At 44.5% G+C, this 23,920-nt stretch overlaps 1 protein-coding gene and 1 long non-coding RNA gene across 4 annotated transcripts in view; one reads left to right on the forward strand and one right to left on the reverse strand.

The window, feature by feature from the left end:
* The window catches only part of LOC114618889, a 9,240-nt gene extending 3,601 nt beyond the window's left edge, over positions 1 to 5,639 (forward strand). The window contains exons 1-4 of one of the 3 annotated variants that reach the window (XR_003711038.1): positions 3,452 to 3,651; positions 3,796 to 3,869; positions 4,952 to 5,104; positions 5,195 to 5,639. This is a non-coding gene — a long non-coding RNA (uncharacterized LOC114618889). Of the gene's footprint in view, positions 1 to 3,451; positions 3,870 to 4,951; positions 5,105 to 5,194 lie in introns of those variants that run through there. The other 2 variants (XR_003711037.1, XR_003711036.1) reach the window with 2 other exon arrangements.
* A 3,254-nt stretch (positions 5,640 to 8,893) lies between these two features.
* LOC114618840 (alpha-1,3-mannosyl-glycoprotein 4-beta-N-acetylglucosaminyltransferase-like protein MGAT4E) lies at positions 8,894 to 9,949 on the reverse strand. Its single transcript, XM_028764639.1, has one exon. It carries the CDS (start codon positions 9,932 to 9,934, stop codon positions 8,894 to 8,896), a length of 1,041 nt encoding a protein of 346 aa, XP_028620472.1. The 5' UTR covers positions 9,935 to 9,949.
* Between the last annotated feature and the right edge of the window lie 13,971 nt (positions 9,950 to 23,920).

The raw sequence follows: 23,920 nt of genomic DNA on the forward strand, positions 1-23,920 counted from the left end.
AGAGAGAGAGAGAGAGAGAGAGAGAGAGAGAGAGAGAGAGAGAGAGAGAGAACGAACTCAGATTCACTGAGAAGTATCATGGATTAAATTGGGTTCTTCCAGGCTGGAGAAATGGTTCAGTGATTAAGAGCACTGGCTATTCTTCCACAAGAGTGTTCCAGCACTCACACGGAAGCTCACAATTGTCTGTAGTTCCCATTCCAGGGGATCTGACATCTTCACATGGACATGCAGTGAAAATAGCAATGTACATAAAATACAAGATAAGTTATAAAAAACAAAAGTTGCATTTTCCCAGATCACCTGCTAATCACCTGAAGCCCTAATCCCTAGCACCTCGGGGTTTGTTTTCAGTGGAAATAAGGTCCTTGCAGCTATTTTTAAAGATGAGTGACCTGGAAAGATGTCTCAGATGTAAAGAACACTTGCAGCCCTTCTAGAGGAGCTGAATTTAGTTCCCAGCACCCATGTTGGCGTGCTCACAATCTCCTCTAACTTCAGTTCCTCTGGCCTCTATGGGCACCCACATTTACAGGCGCTTACACACACACACACACACAACTAAAAACAACATAAAATTCTTAAGTAAAAATGAGGAACTATTGGCCAAGAGGGCCCCCTAAGGCAAGACAACCAGTGTTCTTTTAAAGGGACAAATCGGGCTGAGGATGTGACTCAGTTGGTTAGTGTGGCTCACACCTGTAACCTCGGCACCCTGTGGATGGAGGCAGGAGAATCAGAACTATGAGGTTATCCCATTCTGATCTACACAGTGAATTGAGGGCAGCCTTAGCTATGTGAGATCTTATCTAAAAAAGGGTAAAGGGGGCGACAAGATTGTTCAACAGGTAAAGGTGCCTGTTGCCAAGACAGACGACCTGGGTTTGATCCCTGGGATATGGTGGCAGGAGAGAACATACACACACAAATGTAATAAACAATGTTTTTAGCCAGGTTTGTGCAAGGCTCATACATTCAATCCCAGCACTCAGGAGGCAAAGACAGGTCAACTTCTGTGAGATCTAGGCTAGCCTGGTCCACATAGTGAGTTCCAGGACAGTTATGGATATATTGTGAGACCCTGCCTCACAATTATTTAGTTAGTTAGTTATAAGATTGAGGGCTGGCAAGAAGCTCAGTAGGTAAAGGCACTTAACTGTCAAGCTCATCTGAGTTCAGTTCCCAAGCCCCATGTGCTGGAAGGAGAGAACCGACTCCAGCAAGGTGTTCTTTGACATCCAGCAATGTGCTGTGGCAGGTGTGCAGCGTAAATAAATGATATATATAATGAAATAATTTTAAAAATTAAGAAAGAGGAGCTGGAGAGATGGCTCAGTGGTTAAGGGCACTGATTGCTTTTTCAGAGGTCCTGAGTTCAATTCCCAGCAAGCACATGATGGCTCACAACCATCTGTAATGGGATCCAAAGCCGCTTTCTGCTGTGTCTGAAGACAGTGATATAAAATACATATTTTTTTTAAAAAAAGAAGAAACTATCCTCTTTTAAAGGGGGAGGGGAAGAACCGGGATCTGATGTGCACACAGGGAGAGTGCCCAGGGAAGGCTGGAACTATGCTAGGAACAGAGGCTCAGAACTGCACCTCCACAAGCCAGCCCCCCCCCCACACACACACACAAGCCAACCCTGCTGACACCTGACCTAGGACTCCCAGCCTTCAGCCATGAGTTCTGTCTTATGTCACCTGGTGTTTGGTACTTTGTTACAGCAGCCCTGGCAAAACATCATCTGTTTGAGACAAGATCTCTCTTTGTAGCCCTGGCTGGCTTCTAACTCACAGAGATGTACCTGCTTCTGTCTCTTGAGTTTGGGATTAAAGGCCTTCCTTATTTCCTTCCCTTTTTTCTTCCTTCCTTATTTCCTTATTTCCTTCCTGCCTTCTGTTCTTCTTCTCTTTTGTCTGAGTCTGGCTTATTTTTCACTTAACAGCAACACTTGGATTTTGACCCAGAGAAAAATGATTTCCTGTCTCTGGCTTTCAGAACTATGAAAGAACCAATTTCTTTTCTTTCTTTTTCTCTTCCCCTCCTCCTCCTCCTCCTCCTCCTCCTCTTTCTCTTCTTTATTTCTTTCCTTTTTCTTTTTTTTTTTTTTGACAGATTTCTCTCTGTAGCCCTGGCTATCCTAGAACTTGCTGGCCTTGTACTCACAGAGATCCACCTGCCTCTGCTTCCCAAGCGCCAGAAGCAAAGGTGTGTGCCATCTATGGCTGAAAAAAAACAAAACAAAACAACCCCCCCCCAAAAAAAAACCAATTTCTTCTTCTGCCTTGAGTCACAAATGTGATTTGTTCATTATACCTAGGACATTAATATAAATAGGAATAATAAATGTTTCATGTGGTAAATAGACATTGAGGAGTTATAAACAGGACTAGGTATGACTAGAAAAAAAGTCAAAGTCGGGCTGTCGTGGCGCACATCTTTAATCCCAGCACTTGGGAGGCAGAGGCAGGCAGATTTCTGAGTTCGAGGTCAGCCTGGTCTACAGAGTGAGTTCCAGGACAGCCAGGACTACACAGAGAAACCCTGTCTCGAAAAACAAACAAAAAAAAAAAGTCAAAGAAGTTTTCAAAGCACCACAGGTAAGTAGAAGTGCGTCAGAAAGGTAGTTGTACAAGACAAACTTAGGGTTACAAGCCACTTCAAAGGTACAATGGAGATGGAGCCTCTGTTTGTGAGAACCAAGTGTATAAGTACCAGCCTGACTGCAGTGGGGAAGCCTAGGAAAAGGAAATTTAACACCCAAAGCCCTTGGGTTTTGTCTGTTTGTTTGTTTGTTTGGTTGGTTGGTTTTGTTTATTTTTGGTTTTTGTCACATCTAGTATTTTACTGAGCCCCTTCCTTACAAGTTTTAAGAGTTGAGATGGAGTTTTCCCAGGACCTAGCTACCCCTCTCCCCCGCCCTCAAACTAACTAATTGGTAAATGGTGAATGAGTAAAGACTTCTGTACTTTGATTAAGTCAGAACTAAAAGTTTGGAAAGGAAGAGGAGAACACTACATTGAATTTGAATCCTTATAAATGACTTGATTACTGATACACACACACACACACACACACACACACACACACACATATATAAAAGCTATGAAATCTGAACTCAGTGTGATTGCCCCTCAGTGTGCTGCTGAGCTTGAGTGGTAATTCTCTTCACATCCACTCAGTCAGAGGGGGCGCTATGGAGCACTGTCGAGAAGAGACAGGAAGACTGCCGATTAGGAATGCTTTTAAAGTGTTATGTGTGGTAGGTGTACACAAATGACCTGGACTTCCTCTAGAGCATCTGTTCCCAACCTTCCTAATGTTGCAACCCTTTAATACAGTTCCTTATGTTGTGGCGACCCCTAACCAGAGAATTATTTTGTTGCTACTTTATAACTAATTTTGATACTGTTACGAATCATAATGTAAATATCTGGTATACAGGATATCTGATAGGGGACCCTTGTGGGTGTCTCTCCCCACACACTGAGAACTGCTGCTGTAGAAGGTAAAGGTGTAGCTTCTTCAAAACCTTTTTGTTTTTACAGTTTCTAATGTTAAGTATAGAAAGAAGAATTCCATTAAGAGGAGCGAGCTGTTCATTAAGCATTGTTTGAGTTCTGTGTTCAAGTATGCAAGATGTCAAAGGTAGGAGCATGGAAAAGACAAGGTTGATCTATCTTCTGTTTTGATTCCATGATGTCAGAGTAGTAATCACTTTAGCTATAAAGACATTGGACATCATAGCCTGTTTGATGTCCATTGGATATCATAGCCTGCTGTCTGCCCTAGGTCTGCTTGATGCAACAGCTAACTGGATGAAGCACCACACTCAACACTACACTGGTTCTTGAAAACTGAGAAGGGTAAGATATGGAAGGAACTTGTCTTGGTTGGAGTTTCCATTGCTGTGAAGAGACACCATGACCAACGCAACTCTTAAAAGGACAACATTTAACTGGGGCTGGCTTACAGGTTCAGAGGTTCAGTCTATTATCAAGGCAGAAACATGGCAGCGTCCACACAGGCATGGTTCAGGCAGAGCTGAGACTTCTACATCTTCATCTGAAGGTTGCTAGGGGAAGACTAACTTCCAGGCAGCTGGGGGAGGGGGTGTTTTCAAAGCCCAACTCTCACAGTGACATACTTCTTCCAATAAGGCCACACCTCCAAATAGTGCCACTCCCTGGGCCAAGCATATTCAAACCACCACAGAACTTGAAAGCAACTGAATCCCAACACTTAATGGATAGTTTAGGGACAGGACTCCACAAAAGCAATTGCACACCAGTGGTTGGGAATCATGTCAAGGGCAATGCAGGCCATAATCCTGGGTGACAGTATCTTAGAGCAGACTAGAAGCTTAGAACAGACCAAAAGAGGCTTAAAGTTTGTGAAATAAGTCAGAAACAAGAATACTGAATGCCACACAATGTTGCTGTCATGAGGTAGGGACGATATAGACATCTTTGTCTTGGGTATAGTTCCACCATTACAGGTTGACACATAGAGGAGCAGCAGACAAGTAAGGGAGTCTCCCATTAAGCCTTTCAATAGCTCTGGGAGCCCAGCAACATCAAAACGCAAGCCTCCTTTGAGGTGGGTACCTAGAAATAATGACAGGAGCTCTGACTCACCTGACTGTGGAACCCCACATGAGGCAACCAGCCAAGCAGGCACAGGTAGCCGAGGGACAGTGTATAGGGCTGCTGTCACCTCCCTCCCAATGGCTTTGCTGACTTGGAGTCATTTCCTTCCCTGACTTTTTCGCTGGACCATAGGTTGAAGTTGCTAAGAGATGATTAAGTTTTCCCCTTCCTTTTCTTCTTTTTTTTTTTGGTTTTTTGAGACAGGGTTTCTCTGTGTAGCCCTAGCTGTCCTGGATCTCACTCTGTAGATCAGGCTCCTTTTCTTCTTTTTTGAGACGTGGTTTTATTATATATCTCAGGTTGGTCTCCAAGTATCCTGTCAATGCTGAGATCATCCACACAGCTGCCTCATGCCTTCCTCTTGATGACATACATACCCAGCGATGGAATTGTGGCCATCCTGGTGGACCATGGACCAAGAAGCTTCCCATGGGCCAACAGGACAACAGGAGGTGAGGACCAGACATGGGCAGATGAGCCTGAGCTCTAAGGAACACTGCCAAGAACTTGATGGAAAGCTGCTTAACCCCTCTTCTTCCCAGAGTACAAAAGGACAGAGCAGTGGAACAAGATGTGATTATCTTGGGCTACACCAGAATCCCCAGGAGGGTTTGTACCCATGGACCACATGCATGCCTGGTGCCCAGTGTCCTCGGAGATCAGAGGAAGGTATCAGATTTGGGTCCTCTGCAAGAGCAAAATGTGCTGTTAACTGCTGTACTGTCTGTCCAGCCTCAAGAGGGACAGCTTTTAAGAACCAATGGCTCCCAGCTTTACCCTGGAACCACAGTGGAGCTAGTCCAGAGTAGGTCTAAGTTTGTTTTTCATAAACTTCCTGAATAAAGCAGCCAGCGTTGAAAACCACAGCCCTAGGGCACCAGATATTTCAGGAAACAGTATGATCAGATGGTGCATACCTTAAAAATCCATCCTCCTCCTGACATTCCAGGCCCAAATAAAAATAGAGATTTAAAATATGTTCCCTAACATCTTGAACCCAAGTTCATGGACTCAAATTCCTGCCACTTCTTTTGTATACACTGTAATTGTCCACATCCTGTTTCCCCATCCCATGTTAGGGATTGAACCGAGGATCTTGTACATACATGTTGGATAAGCACCCTGCTGTGGAGGTAGGTCCCCAGACCTGCATCTGGTTCTTGTTCATTGTCATTCCTAGGGATCCTGTGAAAGTTACCAAGGAGGTAAGAGTTCATTCCTATGAGGGAGTCTGTGCATCCCGTATCTCAGACATGATCACAGAGGCACAAGCTCCAAGTGGGCTTTGGGAGACAGCCCTTCCAGATGCTGACTGGACTTGGGTCTAGACAACTTCAACCTACTTTGTACCTGTCCAGCCTCTAACTTGAAAGAATAAGAGGATTCTGAATATGGCTTCTGAGCAGGAAGGAGGCTGGGCCTCTGACAGGAGCCAATCCAAGTTCACACAGCTTAATAGTGGTGTGAGCATGTCTCTGTTTCATCCACTCAAGGTCTCAATTATAAACCTCAAAGGTAAAATAAGATAAATGGAGCCTGTTGCATTGAGCTGTACCGAGAAAGGCACTGGAAGTGCTTAGCACAGCGTCTGACACAGACGGTAATTGGGATACCTCACGATGCCAACCATTTTGTAAAGTATTCCTGTGTTCTGCTGCAGAAACATGTCCATGGTCATTTGTCTAAGACAGCACACAGCTAGACTCAGAATGCCAGGGGTTGTTCTATGGTTAACACAGAGAGAAAATGGCATCCACAGGTTTGCTGACTGGTCCACAGAACAACCCAAACCCAAAGGTGATGTGGTAAATAGGCTAAGTTCCAGGGTCTCAAAGAGGGGTCTAGGGGGAAGATGCAGGTGATTGATGCTAATCCCAAAGATGGAAGGAGAAAGGTGACTGACCCAAATCATCATGACCAAATTAATTAAAGCAAACTTTTCTATTTGTGTCCATGAGTTGCCTCCCACTAAGGTTCAAAGGCTCAGCACCAGATGTGATGAAGGCTTTTCTAGCTCAGGGGTAAGGGAGTTCCAAATAAGGGATTTGGCAGGCAAATAGCCGGGATTACAGGAGCAGAACATATGCATAACAGGTTAGTCCTAATGGCCTCCTGAAGCAAAGACATGGTTGCAAGGTGGGCATAGCAAGGTAGTCATAACAAGATAGTCATAGGTAGTCATATAACATCTGGAATCAAAGGTAGGGTTGCAAGTTGGTCATAACTTTTTGAAATAAAGACATGATCACCATTCCTGGAATAGGCAGTACCAAACTATTTGTAGTTAAGGTTACAGGTAGGGCATAGCCCAGTCCTTGAGAAACAGGTTTAACCATAAACAGGTACAAGCCTAGTTTGTCTTCACTTATAAGATGGCTTTTGAGCCTAAGATGGAGGCAGGCTGGTTCTCCAATTAATATTTTGAGTCTTGACAAAAGGAAAGACACCTCCCTGGATTCTTCTGGTAGACAAGGCAGATGCCTGGCTGGCTGAGTGTTTGGGGTGGGGCAGCTGGTGACTGGTTACCTCAGACTTGGGGCTAAAGGGAATGAAGAAACTGGAGGTTCAGCTGCCTCTGATTTGGTTGCTTTTTTTCAGCAGATAAAATGCCTGCTGTGATGCCGGGTAGTGGTGGCGCACGCCTTTCATCCCAGCACTTGGGAGGCAGAGGCAGGGGGATTTCTGAGTTCAAGGCCAGCCTGGTCTACAGAGTGAGTTCCAGGACAGCCAGGGCTATACAGAGAAACCTTGTCTCGACAACCCCTCCCCCCCCAAAAAAAAATGCCTGCTATGTGTCAAGTCCTCTGTGAGGCCCCAGGTACAGGGGGATGAAGAAAACAGACACGCCATTTCTAACCTCAGAAAGCATGTGTTTGGGGTCTAAAGAGAGGAGGGATTATGAACCTTAAACAGCACACACTGTAAAGACCTGTAAAATAGAAGATGAAGATGCTAAGGGATCGGGTAACAGGGCCTGGCCTTGGTGGCCTTGGTGGTGGCAGGAAGAAACTGAGGACAAGTGGTCAGCAAGGTGGAGAAGATTCAGGCCTCAGCCAGAACACAGCACATGCCAAAGAGCAAGGGCGTTGGAAGGCTCAGGCCCACAAGAGGCGCTGGGGGAACTCTGCCACAGACAGTGGTTAGCCATGAGCTAAGCAAGGTGGCTGCGTTAAAAATTTTTGTAATCAAAAGGCTATGGGAAGCCACTGAAGAACTTTCTTTTTAACCTTTATTTCTATTTTATGTGTATGGGTGTTCTTCCTGCATGCATGTCTGCACATCATGTATGTACAATGCCTGCAGAGGCTAAAAGAGGGAGTTGGGATCCCTTGGAACTGGAGTAATAGACAGTTCTGAGCCACCATGTTGAAGGCTGGGGATCAGATGAGGGTCCTCAGGAAGAGCAACCAGCGATTTATTTATTTATTTATTTATTTATTTATTTATTTTATTTAATGTATATGAGTGCACTGTCATTGTCTTCAGACACACCAGAAGGCGGCATCAAATCCCATTACAGATGGTTGTGAGCCACCATGTGGTTGCTGGGAATTGAACTCAGGACCTCTGGAAGAGCAACCAGTGCTCTTAACCACTGAGCCATCTCTTCAACCCCCTGATGAACTTGGGTGACATCATGACCCCATGTGAAGTATTTTTGTTTTATGATTATGAGCTCTCGCACATTAATCACCCTTGATTGTCACAGTAACCCTACAGAGATGTCACCTCTGTCTTATATCCCAGACCCAGGGGTCTCCCACAACTTGACCACATCACCCCCACCCTTCCTTCTGGTACCAGTGAATATCTGTTTCCACCCACACTGATGGAGGGAAGGTGATAGATGACATTGCTGGTGGGAAATCAAGGAACCTGGCTTCTCTGTCCTATCTCTTGTGACATTTTGCTTCCTGAATCTCAGGTTTCTTAAAGTAGCCCAGCCAGAAATGAGGGAATCCTACTCTAAGGCCTTTTGGTTGGAAAAAAACAAAAAGCCGCCCCTCCCTTCTCACCTGGGGCGGGGGTGGCAATAATAGAAATGTCCTACAAGTCTGGGCCTGTCTGAGAGTTCCTCTTCAAACCCAGTGAGCAGGGTGTGTAGGGCCGCCAAAGGCTGAGCCTGAGGATGCTCCGTTTGGGAACACGAACCTGCTTTCCTGTCTGCTATTCCCTTGGGTTTCCCATATTGGCTAGATGAAATGGTTTGAGCTTTTAATTGTTCATACACTGATATAGCATCAACTCTCCCCATCTGTTTGATCATCTTCTCTGTGTTTGGCATTTTCTCCCCAGATGTAGATATGTCTGATCATGAGGCCACCGGCTTGATTAGCATTCACTGCCAGCTTCACACAGCTTACTTCATGCCCAACACCTTCCAGAATGATCTGATCCAGCTGCCCTTGCACAAGATGGCCCAGCAGGGTAAAGCTGGTGCAGTTTGGGGGTCTTCCTTCAGGCTCATAGCCTAGCTCCACCTGTCCTTTTTCTAGGGTGTACTTTCCATCCATGATGGAGCCTGTTCTGACTTGCACTCTGTTGAGGTTCGCTGGATTGTTCAAAATCACTATCAAATAGTTCCCTGTACTGACATTGTAGGACCAAAAGAATGACTCATCCAGAGTGAAGGCCTCCTCTGGGGAATGGATGTCAGAGAACCTCATGTCCGTGTAAACAGTTCCAGTGAGGATATTGAGGACAGGAGCATCCTCTTCCTGGCCTGTTAAGGTCTTGTTCTCAAAAGTGAAGTGAGTCAACCTGTGGTAGAAGAGAAACGGTCTGCAGAGGATTGGATGTTGCTGGGCCAGGAGGGTACGGAAATGAAGGATCAGCCAGGTGAGCGGTCGCTCCTTGTGGAAGAGGAGGAGGAAGCGAGCCAGGAGTGGAAGGTCCCTGCTGTGGAGAAGTTTGCCCAGGATGCCCATATTAGAGAACTCCAGGAGCACCCATGTGTTGGGCTTCCTGTAGATCACATTCGAGCGAATGTGGCTGACAAAATTGGGGGCAAAGAAGACATCGTCCTCTAGCAACAGGAAATAAGTAGAGAGCTTCGTGGCAAAGCTCATGAGGAAAGCATGGTCGACATTCTGCTTGGAGTAGATCTGCCCCTGAGAGATCTCCTTCTGGACATTATTCACAGTGGGGTAGGCATCAGGTGGGGCGTGGATCAATAGTAATTGCCCTGTCAAGATCTGGGACTTGTAGAGACTTGAAATATGGGAGATAGTTCTCCTGAGCCAGATGGGATCAGAGTCTGCCAGGTGGACCAGCACTGTCATTTGTCTCTGCTCAGATGTGGAGGAGGCGTGGTACAGGGAGGCGAGGGTATCCAAGAGGCCATTTTGACCCTGCCGTGACTCTGAGGTGATCCCCACTGTCAACCATGCTGAGAGGTAAAATAGGGACAACTGTCAGTGGATGGTAGTGATGAGAGTGTTCAAGAAGATTAGAGAAGCTAATGAAACCTCCAGTGAGGCAGGACTGGAATCTAACCTTGGAACAAAGGAAGCTGAGGTAGGAGGACCGTGAGTTCAGTAAGGGCTACATAGCATAGTGAGACCCTGTCATATCATAAATAAAATAAACCTTACAGTACTAGGGAGTAGGCCTGGAGCAGAGGCTCATTCTCTGGTCTTACAGAAGACACAAGTTTTGTTCCCTGTACCCATGTTAGGAAGTTTACAACTGCCTGTAACTTCAGCTACCAGATTCAGCACCTTCTTCTGGCCGCCATGAACACTGGCCCACACACGTGTGTGCGTGCTCACACAGAAACAAATCTTAAAGATTAGAGGATGCTATTTGGGATATTTTTCTTTTCTTTCTCTCTTTCTTTCTTTCCTTCTTTTTTTTAAAGATAGATTTATTTATTTATTTATTTATTTATTTATTTATTTATTTATTTATTTATTTGTATCTGTATGAGTACACTGTAGCTGTCTTCAGACAGACCAGAAGGGGGGTATTGGATTCCATTACAGATGGCTCACCACCATGTGGTTGCTGGAAATTAAACTCAAGACCTCTGGGAGGAGCAGTCAGTGAGAGCTCTTAACCACTGAGCCATCTCTCCAGCCCCTATTTTTCTTTACTTGGTAGAAAAAAATGTGCACATTATTGCTACTCTTAAAAAAAAAAAAAGAAAAAAGAAAAAGCCGGGCGGTAGTGGCACACGCCTTTAATCCCAGCACTTGGGAGGCAGAGGCAGGTGGATTTCTGAGTTCGAGGCCAGCCTGGTCTACAGAGTGAGTTCCAGGACAGCCAGGGCTGCACAGAGAAACCCGTCTCGAAAAACAAAAAACAAAAAAAAAGATCAAGGGGCTGAAGAGATGACTCAGCGGTTAGGAGCACTGACTGCTCTTCCAGAGGTCCTGAGTTCAATTCCCAGCAACCACATGGTGGCTCACAACCACCTGAACCATCTGAATGAAATCCGATGCCCTCTTCTGGGGGGTCTGAAGACAGCGGCAGTGTACTCATGTACATAAAATAAATAAATAAATCTAAAAAAAAAAAAGAAATCAAGAGTTCTGTTTAAAGACTTATTTATTTGTTTATTTATTTATGTATGTATTTTTACTCATTTATTTATTTAATGTGAATTGGTATTTTGCCTGTATGTAAGTCTGTGAGGATATCAGATCCCCTGGAACTAGAATTACAGACAGTTGTGTGCTGCCATTCGGGTGCTGGGAATTGAAGGAGGGTGCCCAGAGAGAGCAGCCAGTGCTCATAAAGAAGTGAACTGCGTCTCTAGACCCCATTCTTGGTAACTCTTAAATGCGGTCATCAGCCCAGAAACGTTAGCCTTGTTTGCAACTTTATTAGACACACAGAATCCTGAGGCCATCTTCAGAATACGTTTCAACTATATCACTTATATGTATTTAAGAGTTGAAGAAATACCAAACTAAGTGCCTCTGGATCCTTTTGAATATTTTTTCTGAATATTTTTGCCAGGTGTGGTGGCCCATGCCTTTAATCCCAGCACTTGAGAGGCACAGTGGGGTAAATCTCAGTTTGAGGCCAACCTGGTCTACAGTTTGAGTTCCAGGACAGCCAGGGCTACACAGAGAAACCCTGTCTCAACAACAACCAACCAGAGCTAGAGAGATGGCTCAGTAGTTAGGAGCACTGATTGTTCTTCCAAAGGTCCTGAGTTCAATTCCTAGCCACCACATGGTGGCTCACAAACATCTATAATAGGGTCATAGGATCTGATGCCCTCTTCTGGTACGTCTGAAGACAGCTACAGTGTACTCATATAAATAAAATAAATAAATATAAGCAAACAAACAAACAAACAACAACAACAAGATAAGGTCTTCCTGTGTAGACCTTGTGGGCCTAGAACCCACTTTATTGTCTAAGCTGACCTTGAACTCTCAGTGGTTCTCCTGCCCCAGCCTCCTAAGTGTTGAGATTGGAGCTGTGTGCCAGTATGTCCGACTCTTCTGAGTCTTTTCTTAAACCTGAAGCTTGTGGCTAAAGAACTTGATAAATATTTGCTAATTGTTATGGTTATTATAATTCCTTCTGCTTTAAGCTTTTCAGCTAAAGTATCTTCCCAATAGTCCCTTTAAAGAAGATACATTATAAAAAAAGAAAAAAAGAAAGAAAAAGAGAAAGAAAAGGAGAAAGAAAGAAAGGAAGGAAGGAAGGAAGGAAGGAAGGAAGGAAGGAAGGAAGGAAGGAAGGAAAGAAAAGAGGAGAGGAGATAAGAGAGGAGAGGAGAGGAGAGGAGAGGAGAGGAGAGGAGAGGAGAGGAGAGAAAAGAAAAGAGAGAAAGAAAGGGCTTTTTCTAGAATCCCGAAGCCCAAGACTTTTCTGTTGTTCTTATGCACTGTCTTAGTGTCAACATGACACAAGTTAGAATTATCCAGAAAAGGGGAATCTTAATTGGAAAAGCCATCTTCATAAGTTGGGCTTGTAGACAAGTCTGTGGACATTTTCTTGACAAACTACTGATGTGAGAGGGCTCAGCTCCCTGTGGGCGGGGCCTCCCCTGGGCAGGTGGTCCTGGGATATGGAAGAAAGCAAACAAAGCAAGCCCTAAGCAATATACCTCCATGGCTTCTGCATCAGCTCTTGCCTCCAGGTTCCTCCGAGTTCCTATCTTGACTTCCTTGAGTATGACTGTCAACTGCAGGTGTAACGGAGCCTTTTCCTCCCCCTCTGGTGCTAAGATACACACACTCTGGAAGAGCACCCAACCTACGCTGTTCTATTTCCCCAGTCCAGGGTTTTTACCCAGTTCTGCCACTTCTGACTGTATTGTTGGCCAATTCCTTTCAGCTCAGAGCTTAGTCCTAAAACCCATAAAACCAAAAGGATCTGGGCTCTGTGATCTAAGACGCTCCCATCTCCACTGTTCTTTAATCCAGTGATTGCTTTTTCTTACAATGACTAGCTTTACTTTTTCTCACCAGTGATTTAATCTTTTTCACTTATATATTCCATTTAGTCATTGAATGCCTTTATCTAAAAATGCATGTAGATAACTTTAGCCACAACTCTTTTTGTTTTGTTTTGTTTTTCGAGACAGGGTTTCCCTGTATAGCCCTGGCTGTCCTGGAACTCACTCTGTAGACCAGGCTGGCCTGAACTCAGAAATCCACCTGCCTCTGCCTCCCAAGTGCTGGGATTAAAGGCATGTGCCACCACTGCCTGGCTAGCCACAACTCTTTTTTAAATATTTCAGTTATTTTCTCTTTCCTTTTATTTAAATGCCCTAAAGCTGGGCATGAGGGTACATACCTTTAATCCCATCACCCAGGATATTGAGGCAGGAAGAGCTTAATTCAAAGCCAGCTTGAGATACATAGTAAGGAGAAGGCCAGCCTTGGTTACATAGTGAGACCTTATCCAAAAGCTTAATACTCAAGAGGACCTGAGTTCAGTTCATAGCACCCAAGTGTAAAGGGATTTTAATCCGGCAACATGGTTACTCTGGCTGGAACACAGACATCCTGGAACACAGAGGCAAGCAAATCTCTGAGTTTAAGGCCACCCTGGTTTAGGTAAAGAAAAGCTTTGGTCCAGGCATGATGATGTGCTGGGAGCTAACCTGACTCCATTTTGCATTTAGACTCCATTTTAAATAAGAATAAGTTTTGTTTTCCCTCAGCTATTTCTGAAAATACGTGGCTAATGGTCCTATGCCCTAAGGAAAATGGTTGCTGTGTCCTGAGCCAGACAAAAACATTGGGGCTGCAAGAAATCCACCATGGCAGAAGGCCCAGTTTCTGTGAAATTCCCCCAAACACATGATCCCCTTCCCTGCTTGTATAAATTCTCTGAGAAAATACAGCTCGATGGACCTTGATCAGAAAACTTGACTTGGTCCCGTTCTTTGTGTCTCCTGTCCCTTCCATTCTCTCCCCCTTTCTCTTCGTCCTGTTGAAGCCCCCACAGGGCAGGGAAAAATGGTGCCCAGCATTCAGGAGACAGAGGCAGGAGGATATCAGAGTTTCAGTCATTTTGGTTGAGTCTGTGAGTTGAGAGGCAGAGCAGGAAAAGAGAGTAGAGTTGAAGTTGGTTCAGTCAGTTGAGTTCAGTTCAGTCAGTCAATGGAGTTGAGGTCAGCCCCATTCAGTTCATGCAGTAGAGGCAGTTGAAGCCAGAGAGTGAAGAGTCAGAAGATTAGAGCAAACTGCTGGAGTTAGTTTGAGGCCAGGCAGAGCAATTCACTGAAAAGCTGAGAGAGACCAGATTGAATCAGTCAGTTTGGAGAAGAGTTTGAGCCAGAACAGCTGAGTTGAACCAGCCAGCCAGAGTTCAGAAAGGGCAAGAAAGGGTGAGCTTATTCAGCAGTAAGCCTCTGAGATGACAGTTACATCTGACAAATAAAAGTTACATTTACACCCAAGCCATGCAGCTCTGGATACCTGCAACTGCAGCTTCCAGGGATCTATTCATATTCCTATACCATAATATACATATGTATATTCACATATACTATACACACATAAGCCAACAAAAACCAATGGTTAAGGCCACCCCCTCCAAAAAAGGCCACATGAAGGAAGGAGAGAGGCCCAGTGGTTAAGAGTGCCTACTGCTCAGAGGAGTTGAGTTGCTAACACCCACCTGGCAGGCTCACAGCTACCTGTAACTGCAGCTCCAGAGACTCTGATGCCCTCTTCTAGCTTCTATGGACACTTGTACTCCTGTACATATACCCATAGACAGAGACATATGCATCCACTTAATTAAAAATAAAATAAAATGCCCAGCATGATGGTGTATGTCTTCAATCCCAGCACTCAAGAGGCAGAGGCAGGAGGATCTCTTGAGTTCAACTTTGTCTACATAGTGAGACCCTTTATCCAAATGAACAAACAAAAAGCCACAGAATCACCCATTCACCCCTCCCCCCATCCCACAGAAGGCACAGAGCCAACCATCCCTAGGGCATAATCGTAATTGCAGACTGAAATGTTAAGTTACACAAGGGAGTTACACTCCTTGTTTACCCAATGTGAAGATGTATGGTGTTGCAGACAAGTGTATATACAATGTAAGATGTGATCGAGATATTGTTTCCACCTATTTTGGTTTTTTTTTGTGTCTTTGTATGCGTGTGTATGTGTATGAGTGTTATGTGTGTAAGTGGTGTGTGGTATGTGTGTGTGTGTGTGACACACAGAGAATGGGGGAGAGATGTTGGAAATGTGAACTCTCAGATCCTTGGGAAGAACAGCAAATGCCCTTAATCACTGAACCATCCTTCATCCCCTGATCCCACTTATTTAAAACAACTGCCTCTATCTGTCCTTCTTTCCTCATACTCCTGATTTGTCAATGTCTTGGGACAGGGAATCTGTCAGGCAGATTCAAGTGTTCCTGGACTCATTGCCTTTTCTCCGTCTGCCCTCTTTCCCATCATCTTCCCTCCTGTGGTCCTCCTCTTCCTGTGGCCCTGCACCCTCCGTCTCCCTGGTACTCACTCTTCCTTCTCTGATGGATTTCTTTCAGGTACTTGGAGGTGATGCTCTGCCAGTCGTCTAGTGACCTGGAGTTCTTCTTACTGCCATGGTTGATTACCTGTACCATCGACAAAAGCAAAAGAGATATACAGGTCCTTTCGCAAAACAACAGACTTTATTTCTCCCAACTTAAGAGAGAGTCCAGCGCAGTGCCTGGCCATAAGCCATAAAGATCCATGGGCTCTGGTGGAATCTGTTTTGTCTTTTACCTTGAGAAACATGACAAGCAAATGTAGCTGATTTATGGAGTAATGGTTAGATCCACACCCAGCTCCACTCAGAGGGAAAGGTTTGGAAGGAACGTCCAGGCCCTTGAGCAACCTTCCAGTCCTCAGCTCTCCCACCATGCACTTCCAGTTTCCCAAAGAATAGTTACCACATTCTTGACGTCTTCATTTTTCTCAGGGATTTGCAGGATGGTGAAGAGCCACAGGAACATGAGGGCTAAAGAGGTTCTGAAGTACTGCCTGACGGAACACCGCATTGTGTCTGCACTGGGATATGGCTCCTACAGCAAGAGTTTGCACACTGGGAGACCATGCTTCTCCCTGCCCTCCCCTCCCCTGCCCTAAGATTACTGTTAATTTACATGAACACACACTGATCTAGGAACCTGACAGAACACAGCCTTGTTCCCTTCCTAGAGAAAGAAGGTCACCTGTCCTATGATGACATTTGCTGCCTCTCTTCATATATTTGTTTGGAGTTTCAACTCTCCTAAAGTTTCCCCTGCTCAGAATGATGAGGGCTAGCTGGAATGTTATTAACATGCCAGTTTGTACCAGGAAACAGATGGGCATTGTACTCTATACATTTAAAACAAAAACAAAAGTCAAACTATTAGCCACACAACGGTGGTTAACAGTTTGATTTTGTTGTTGTTTGTTTGTTTGTTTGTTTTTTATGATAGGGTTTCTCTGTGTATCCTTTGCTGTCCTGGAACTCACTTTGTGGACCAGACTAACCTCCAACTCAGAGATCCACTTGTCTCTGGCTCCCTAGTGCTGGGATTAAAGACCTGTACCATCACCACCCAGTCAAAGATATTGTTTTTAGATTTATTTATTTTATATATGTGAATACATTGTTGGTGTCTTCAGACACACCAGAAGAAGGCATCAGATTTCCTTACAGATGATTGTGAGCCACCATGTGGTTACTGGGAATTGAACTCAGGACCTTTGGAAGAGCAGTAGCAATCAGTGCTCTTAACCACTAAGCCATCTCTCCAGCCCAAAGATATTCTTAATATATTCCTGTCTTTACTCATACTTAGGCCTCAACTTAGCACAGGATTCTGTTTCCTTGAGTAAGTTAAGTGAGTCCTGGGTTACTGGGACGCAGGCCAGCTCAGGCTCAAAGGTGCCTGCGTCCAGCCCTATTCTTGAGTATCTTTTCTGACTGTACCTCAGCTATGAGAAGCAAGGCTCCCCTGGGCCTTGTCAATGAGTTCTATTCTTGCCTGGATACTCAGGACACAAAAAAGAAATTGTAATCATGTGATTTCTGCGCTACAGTGGCCACAGTATCTTCTTCATTCTCAGGAATGTCTTCCATCTTAGTCAGCTTTAATAGTTTTTAATTAATTAACTAGTTAATTAATATTATTATCCTTTGTTTTTTAGAGACAGGGTCTCTCATCAGGATAGCTCTGGCTGTCCTGAAACTGCTTGCCTCTACCTCTAAAGTGGGAGGACTGAAGGGCATATGCTACCACACCAGGTCTAAATTTCTTCTTTCTTTCTTTCTATCTATCTTTCTTTTTCTCTTTCTTTCTTTCTTTCTTTCTTTCTTTCTTTCTTTCTTTCTTCCTTTCTTCCTGTTTTTGTTTGTTTGTTTGTTTGTTTGTTTCGAGACAGGGTTTCTCTGTGTAGCCCTGGCTGTCCTGGAACTCACTCTGTAGATCAGGCTGGCCTCGAACTCAGAAATCCGCCTGCCTCTGCCTCCCAAGTGCTGGGACTAAAGGTGTGCACCACCACCACCCGGGCGACTGATCCTTTTTAAACTGTATGTTTCTTTTCTTTTTTAGTATGCCTTGTAATTCATTGTTGAAAGCCAGTCATCATGTTTTCAAATAAAGAAACTGAAAAAAAAAAAAAAAAAAAAAAAACACCTCACTCTGTAAACCAGGCTGGCCTGGAACTCAGAAATTCATAATAAGATTAAATTTTTCTTACCTGTTTTCCTTAAAGACTTTTTGTCATGTGATTCACTTATGAACTTCTGTAAAAGATACCCAGATGAACAGACTTCTCCAAACCATAAACACGTGGAAAAGTATGCTAATGGAAAAGGCTATATAATTACAGTTAAATGACCTCAGGACAGCAGACATACCTCAGTCCCCTCTGTCCTGCCTGTGACAGTGTCAGGTCACAGGGAATTCTGGTCTTATTCAGCCCTCTCAGGTCAACACTGTTCTGGAGAAGACAGAACAAAGGGCAAGAGGAGCTGCAAATGAGTGTCGGTCACTCTTAGGGCTGAGCCTGAGGTCTCTGCTCCTTACTCCCCTGAGCTCAGCTCCCTCTGTGATGTTACTATTGTGTCCCAACCCCCAACTCATAGCATCAGAGGAGCACCGGTACAGGATACATGTGATGGGTGTGTGCTTCGTAATCCCTACCTACAAAGTGTAAGTTGCCCTAAAAAGCAGCTACTGCTCTCTTTGAACGGAGAAAAAAAGATGCAGAGACCACCGCGCAGAGAAACAGGAACCTCGTGCTGGGAACCATCCCGCTTGCCCCATCACACAGGGCTTCCCTGAGACTCCGCCCAGTCTCTCCTTCCCTCCCGAGTCTTTCCTGGCCTCCTACTCCCTCTCACGTTCTGAGTTGTCAGCCTTGCCTTCATCCTTTTTCTTTTGCATGATCTCTTTTCCTTCTCTGCTGGGCCTTTGTCATCATGGAAAAAGCAGGCCTGTTATCTTCCTGCGGAAGGAAAGTCAAAAAGGATAATACCTCTCTTGAACTCATGTTTCAAGTTCTATCCCACTTCTCTGAAATTCTACACAGCAAGTCCTTGGGAGAGTGGGCTTTAGCCCACTTTGAATTCCTTCTCAGCAGATTTACAGTTTGATTCCACCTGGAACTGCTTCCTTTCTGACACCCCCCTTCCCCTGGCTCGTCTCTTTCCTAATGCATCAGTGCACACGTCCTAAAGCTTATGTTCCTTCTTACTCTCTCTTGCTAATCCCAGCCCCCCTCCCTTTCCCCTCCCCCTCCTTGCCCCCCTCTCTCTGTGTGTGCTAGATAGTGAAACCTTATCTCAAAACAAAACAAAATGCAAACAAACAAGAACCCCAAACAAACAAAACAACTCAAGCATGGGGGAGATAGCTCAATGGTTAAGAACACTTGCTGGCCCTGGAGAGAACCCAGGTTTAAGTTATAGAACCCACATGGTGGCTCAAAACAGCTTGCAACTCTAGTTCCAGGAAATCTGATGCTCTCCTCTGACTTCCACATGCATTAGACATACATGTGGTATACATACATACATACATACATACAAACAAACATGTAGGCAAAAAACTTATACATGTATTTTTAAAAATTCAAATTATAGATAAACTCTAGTGTGGTAGCATATGCCTAGAATCCTAGTACTCAGGAGTCTAAGGTAGGAGTATCATGAGTTATAAGCCAACATAGACATCATAAAAAGACCTGTCTAAAAAAGGAAAAGAAGCAGACGTTTAATATTACACACCTTTAATACCAACACTTGGAAGATAGAAACAAGTCAGATCTCTGTTCAAGGCCAGCCTGATTTACAGAGTTCCAAGACAGGGCTACACCGAATAACCATCTGAAAAAAAAAACATAATAGGTAGGTAGGTAGATAGGTAGATAGATAGGTGATAGATAGATAGATAGATAGATAGATAGATAGATAGATAGATAGAAAAAGAAAAATCCTAAATCAGGTGAGGTCCCTCTTCTTCGTGCAGTTCTCTGAGGGCCTCTCACTGCAAATAAAAGGAAGTCCTGGCTCCTGATTCTGGCCTACCTGAATCAGACTTAGAGGCTTGTTTTCTTGGAGGATGGCCTCTAAGGCATATAGGACTCTTGAGTCAGAGTCTTTTTAACATGTTATTCTTTAGAACGCTCCTCTGTAGGTTTACCCCATTGCTGCCCCTTCCCTGCCACTGAGCCTAAGCTCGGATGCTCTCTTTGCTGCCCTGCGTCAGTCACTGGCTAATGGAGCCCAGTGCCTCTCAGGACCACTTCTCTCCTTCCCTACGTACTGGATGATCTGTTATGTTTTCCTGAGAATTTGTTGCTACCAGAAATGATCATGTTTGTTGTGTGTGTGGCCTGTTACTATTCACTAGCCTAGAATTGTAAACTCCAGAAGGACAGACACTTTGTTTCATTTGGTGCTATATCTACAGCATAGTACCTGGCCTGGAGAGTCATGCTCAACAAGTCTTTATTAACTCACGGGTTATGACAGAATCCTGATAGTTGACAGTGATCTGTTCAGCAAGAAACACTATGAGAGATGCTGGGGGAGCAATTGTGCCAGGAGGCAGAGAAGGACTGTGGACATAGTGTAAGTTGAAACACACATGGTACCTCAAGACAGCCAGGGCTACACAGAGAAATCCTGTCTTGAGAATCCAAAACTAAGATAAAAACAAATAAAAAATAAAAACCAGACAGATTATAGGCTCAGACAAACTAGGCTAGAATCTGCTTCTGTTTAACTTGTTCATGTGATCTTGGCCAAATGATTCAGTTTTTCTGAAGCCCGGCTCCTCCTCTATCAAGGGAAGATGACAAATGACTACCTTCAAGTGCCTAAGGGTTCTTTTGTTGTTTAAGACAGGATCTCATGTAGTTCGTGATGGATTTGACTTTACTCTGTAACTCAGGCAGGCTTTAGACTCCTCACTCATATTGGCAACGCACAGCCTTCTGTGACTCTAGTTCCAGGGCTCCAGTGCTCTCTATGGGCACCAGGCACATTTATGCATGCAGGCAAAACACTCATATACATAAACTAAATATTCGAGTTGGGCATAGTGGTGCACACCATCAATCCCAGCACTAGGGAGACTGGGGTGGTGGATCTCTGAGAGTTCAAGGCTAGCCTGGTTTTAAATAACTAAATAAAGAAATGTTTGAATTTCTGATTTGTGTGCTTTCACCTCTCAAGTGCTGAGATTATAGCTCAAGGGTTCTTGTAAAAATTTAAAAACACCATTCACATACTCATACTCGGCATGTACCAGGAACTCCATGAAATTTTACTTCTCTATAAGGACTCTCTCACTCTTGACTGGGTCTTAATAGCAATCCTCCTGTCTCATGACTTCATGGCAATCCTCCTGTCTCTCACAGCCTATTGACTACTTTGATTACAAGTAGCCTACAGTCACCACTCTCTACCATGGAAGTCAGCTTGGCCTTCTTTTCTCTTTTTTTTTTTTTCTTTTAAAGATTTGTTTATTTTATGTATATGAGTACACTGTAGGTGTCTTCAGACACACCAGAAGGGGGTGTCATATCACATTGCAGATGGTTGTGAGCCACCATGTGGCTGCTGGGAATTGAACTCAGGACCTTTGGAAGGGCAGTCAGTGTTCTTAACCACTGAGCCATTTCTCCAGCCCACTTGGCCTTCCTTTCATTGACTGTCGGAGAGCTCCGGCTCCCTGATTTCTACAATTCCCTGATTGTTGTGCACATTGTACTTTTGGATACACTGTTACCACCAGATTCCTACTTCTCTGAAGGATTTAGGGGAGGCAGGCACAAACAAACAAACAATCAAAACAAAGCAGAAAGAATAAATCTGACAGAGGCCTGGCCCCTCTCTCTAGGTCCCCATCAACATCTCAGTTGGGGCGGCTGTCAATCTGCAGCACAGTGCTTGTTGGTCCTGGATGTCCATGTCCTTGCTAAGACTTTAATTTGGCTGAAGTCAGAATTCTCCTCTAACCCTGTTAGGGATGGTGGTGAACATGCCCCTCTTTGTGTACTTCTCCCCAGTGGGCTCTGCCTTGCTCTCCTGACAATCTTTGTTTCTTTTGGGACCAAGGGAACCCATCAGCCCACTGGTTTCATCTGGCTGATGGAGAGGCTGGTCCTCCACACAATCTGGCTACACTGTTTGAAAATCTGAATTAAAAAAAAAAAAATTCAAGTTAGTTGAGCTAGATTTAATTCCAGGCAGAGAGGCAGGAAGATCTCTGAGTTCAGGCCAACTTTATCTACATTGGAAATTCCAGGCCATTCAGGGCTATACAGTAAGAGTTTGTATAAAAGGGGTGACCAAACAAAATAAACAAAAAATCAGTGTGGTGGCAAACACCTGTTATCCCAGCATTTGGGAGGTAGAGGAAAGAGGACCAGGAATTCAGGGTTGTCCTGGACCACATAGTAAGTTCAAGGTCAGCCCAGGATACCATGACTGCCTGTTTCAAAAACCCCAAACCAAACAAAAACTGAAAGAACTTACATACATCTTGGCCTTATGCTTGGCACTAATTTTGCCTTAGGGGGTTCTGAGATGGAACACAGTCAAGGGTAGGGGGAGGGGAGGGTTTGGGAGGGGAGTGGTATACACCTGTAATCCCAGCACTGGGGTGGCCAGCCTGTTACATAGATCAAGTTCCCGAGACAGTCGAGGCTACATAAGAAAAATTCAGTCTCAAAAACAAACAAACAAACAAACAAAAAAGAAACAAAAACAAACACAAAAAATACAAAAAGATGTGGATTACAAAGTGGCCCCTGGGTGAGATGGGCTGTGAACAGAGGGGGGAGGGGAACGAGTGGAAGAATGCAAATGAACAAGCCGCAGCAATCCGGAAAGCCAAGGTACAATTAGGGCCTTTCTATACCATGGGGACAGTGTTTCGGGGGTCACCGAGGAGACGTGGGGGAGAGAGGGACAGTGGCTGAAATGAAAGACTAGTTAGGTATTTGAGGAAGACTTGCTGTGGGCAATTCCTAAGAAAACCAGTCAGATTTGTGATTATGCACCCGTGTCATAGGCATACATTTGCATCACTTAGATATATCTGTATATCAAGAGAGAGACCGATTTGAAGGAATTTGTTTAAACTGGACACATTTATTGACAATTCTGGAAGCTATATGCCAAAGATCAGAATGTTAGCTTCTTAGCGGGACTTTTTTCTCCAAGGCTTGTGCCTGGTGGCCTTCCAGCATCTTCACCTGCTTGTCTCTCTGTACCTTTGTGCATCTTTTTAAAGTTGCCAAAACTGTAGGAAAAACTAGCCTTAGAGCAGTCTATTCTCAAACACAGTCCATCATGGGTCACAAAAATCAACTTCACAAGGCTCAACCAGCATGCAGGTGCATCACTGTATAAGGACATCCTGTGAAACATTTGCCCCTATGTAAACAAAACACTGGAGATGGCTAGAGTCGTGGTGTGCAGCCACAGTGGCCTAGGAGGACGTTGTGGGACCCAGGCAGAAGGTGAAGGCAAGCTGGTGGGAGAAGAGGGGAGATCCCTATGTCTGATAGTTTTCAGAAGCCAGACTAGTGTTTGGGAAAGATCAGAGGCAGGTGCTGACTGATGTTGCCATTCTCATCCTGGCTCAGCTGTTATCAGAGTGATCTTGGCTGACTTATGAGAGTCTCAGTTTCTCTATCTGAAAAACGATGACAGCAATACTGTACCTACCTCTTTTCATAGGGTTGCTGTGTCTAGTGGACTATGAATTACTCCTGGCTAGTGGCCCTGACTTACGATAGAACAATAATGCAGTATTTCAGGCTTTCTCTCTCTCTCTCTCTCTCTCTCTCTCTCTCTCTCTCTCTCTCTCTCTCTCTCCTTTTCCTTTCTTTTCCACATTGTTTGTTCCTGTCAGGGAAGAAAAATGTAAAAAAAAAAAAAGGCTCCTTTTGCATTTAGGAAGCCATGCTATGCTGAACATACAATGTAATTTAGTTGGACGAGGAATTTCAATTAGATAGATATGGTGATGCTCTGGAAGGTTCTAGCGTGTTACATGCCAGCTACAGAGAATTCTAAACCTTGGCGCTCTCTGAGGGACAGGACATGCTGAGAGGGGTTAGAAGAGCTGGGGAGAAACAGGGAGTATGACTTTCCTCTCACCCTTCAGCAGGACAAGATTGCTCCTTGGCTCAAAACTAAGGGAGGTTGAAGAAGGAGGATTGCTGTGAGTTGAGGTTAGTTTGTGAATCTGAGGCCATTCTGAGCTCCATAGAAAGACGCTGTCTCCAAAACAAGACATAGAAATATTCAATACTGTTCCTTGAGAGTCTCAGGCTTCCA

Source organism: Grammomys surdaster, unplaced genomic scaffold, assembly GCF_004785775.1.
Source record: "Grammomys surdaster isolate TR1022 unplaced genomic scaffold, NIH_TR_1.0 145, whole genome shotgun sequence".
Lineage (NCBI taxonomy): Eukaryota > Metazoa > Chordata > Mammalia > Rodentia > Muridae > Grammomys > Grammomys surdaster.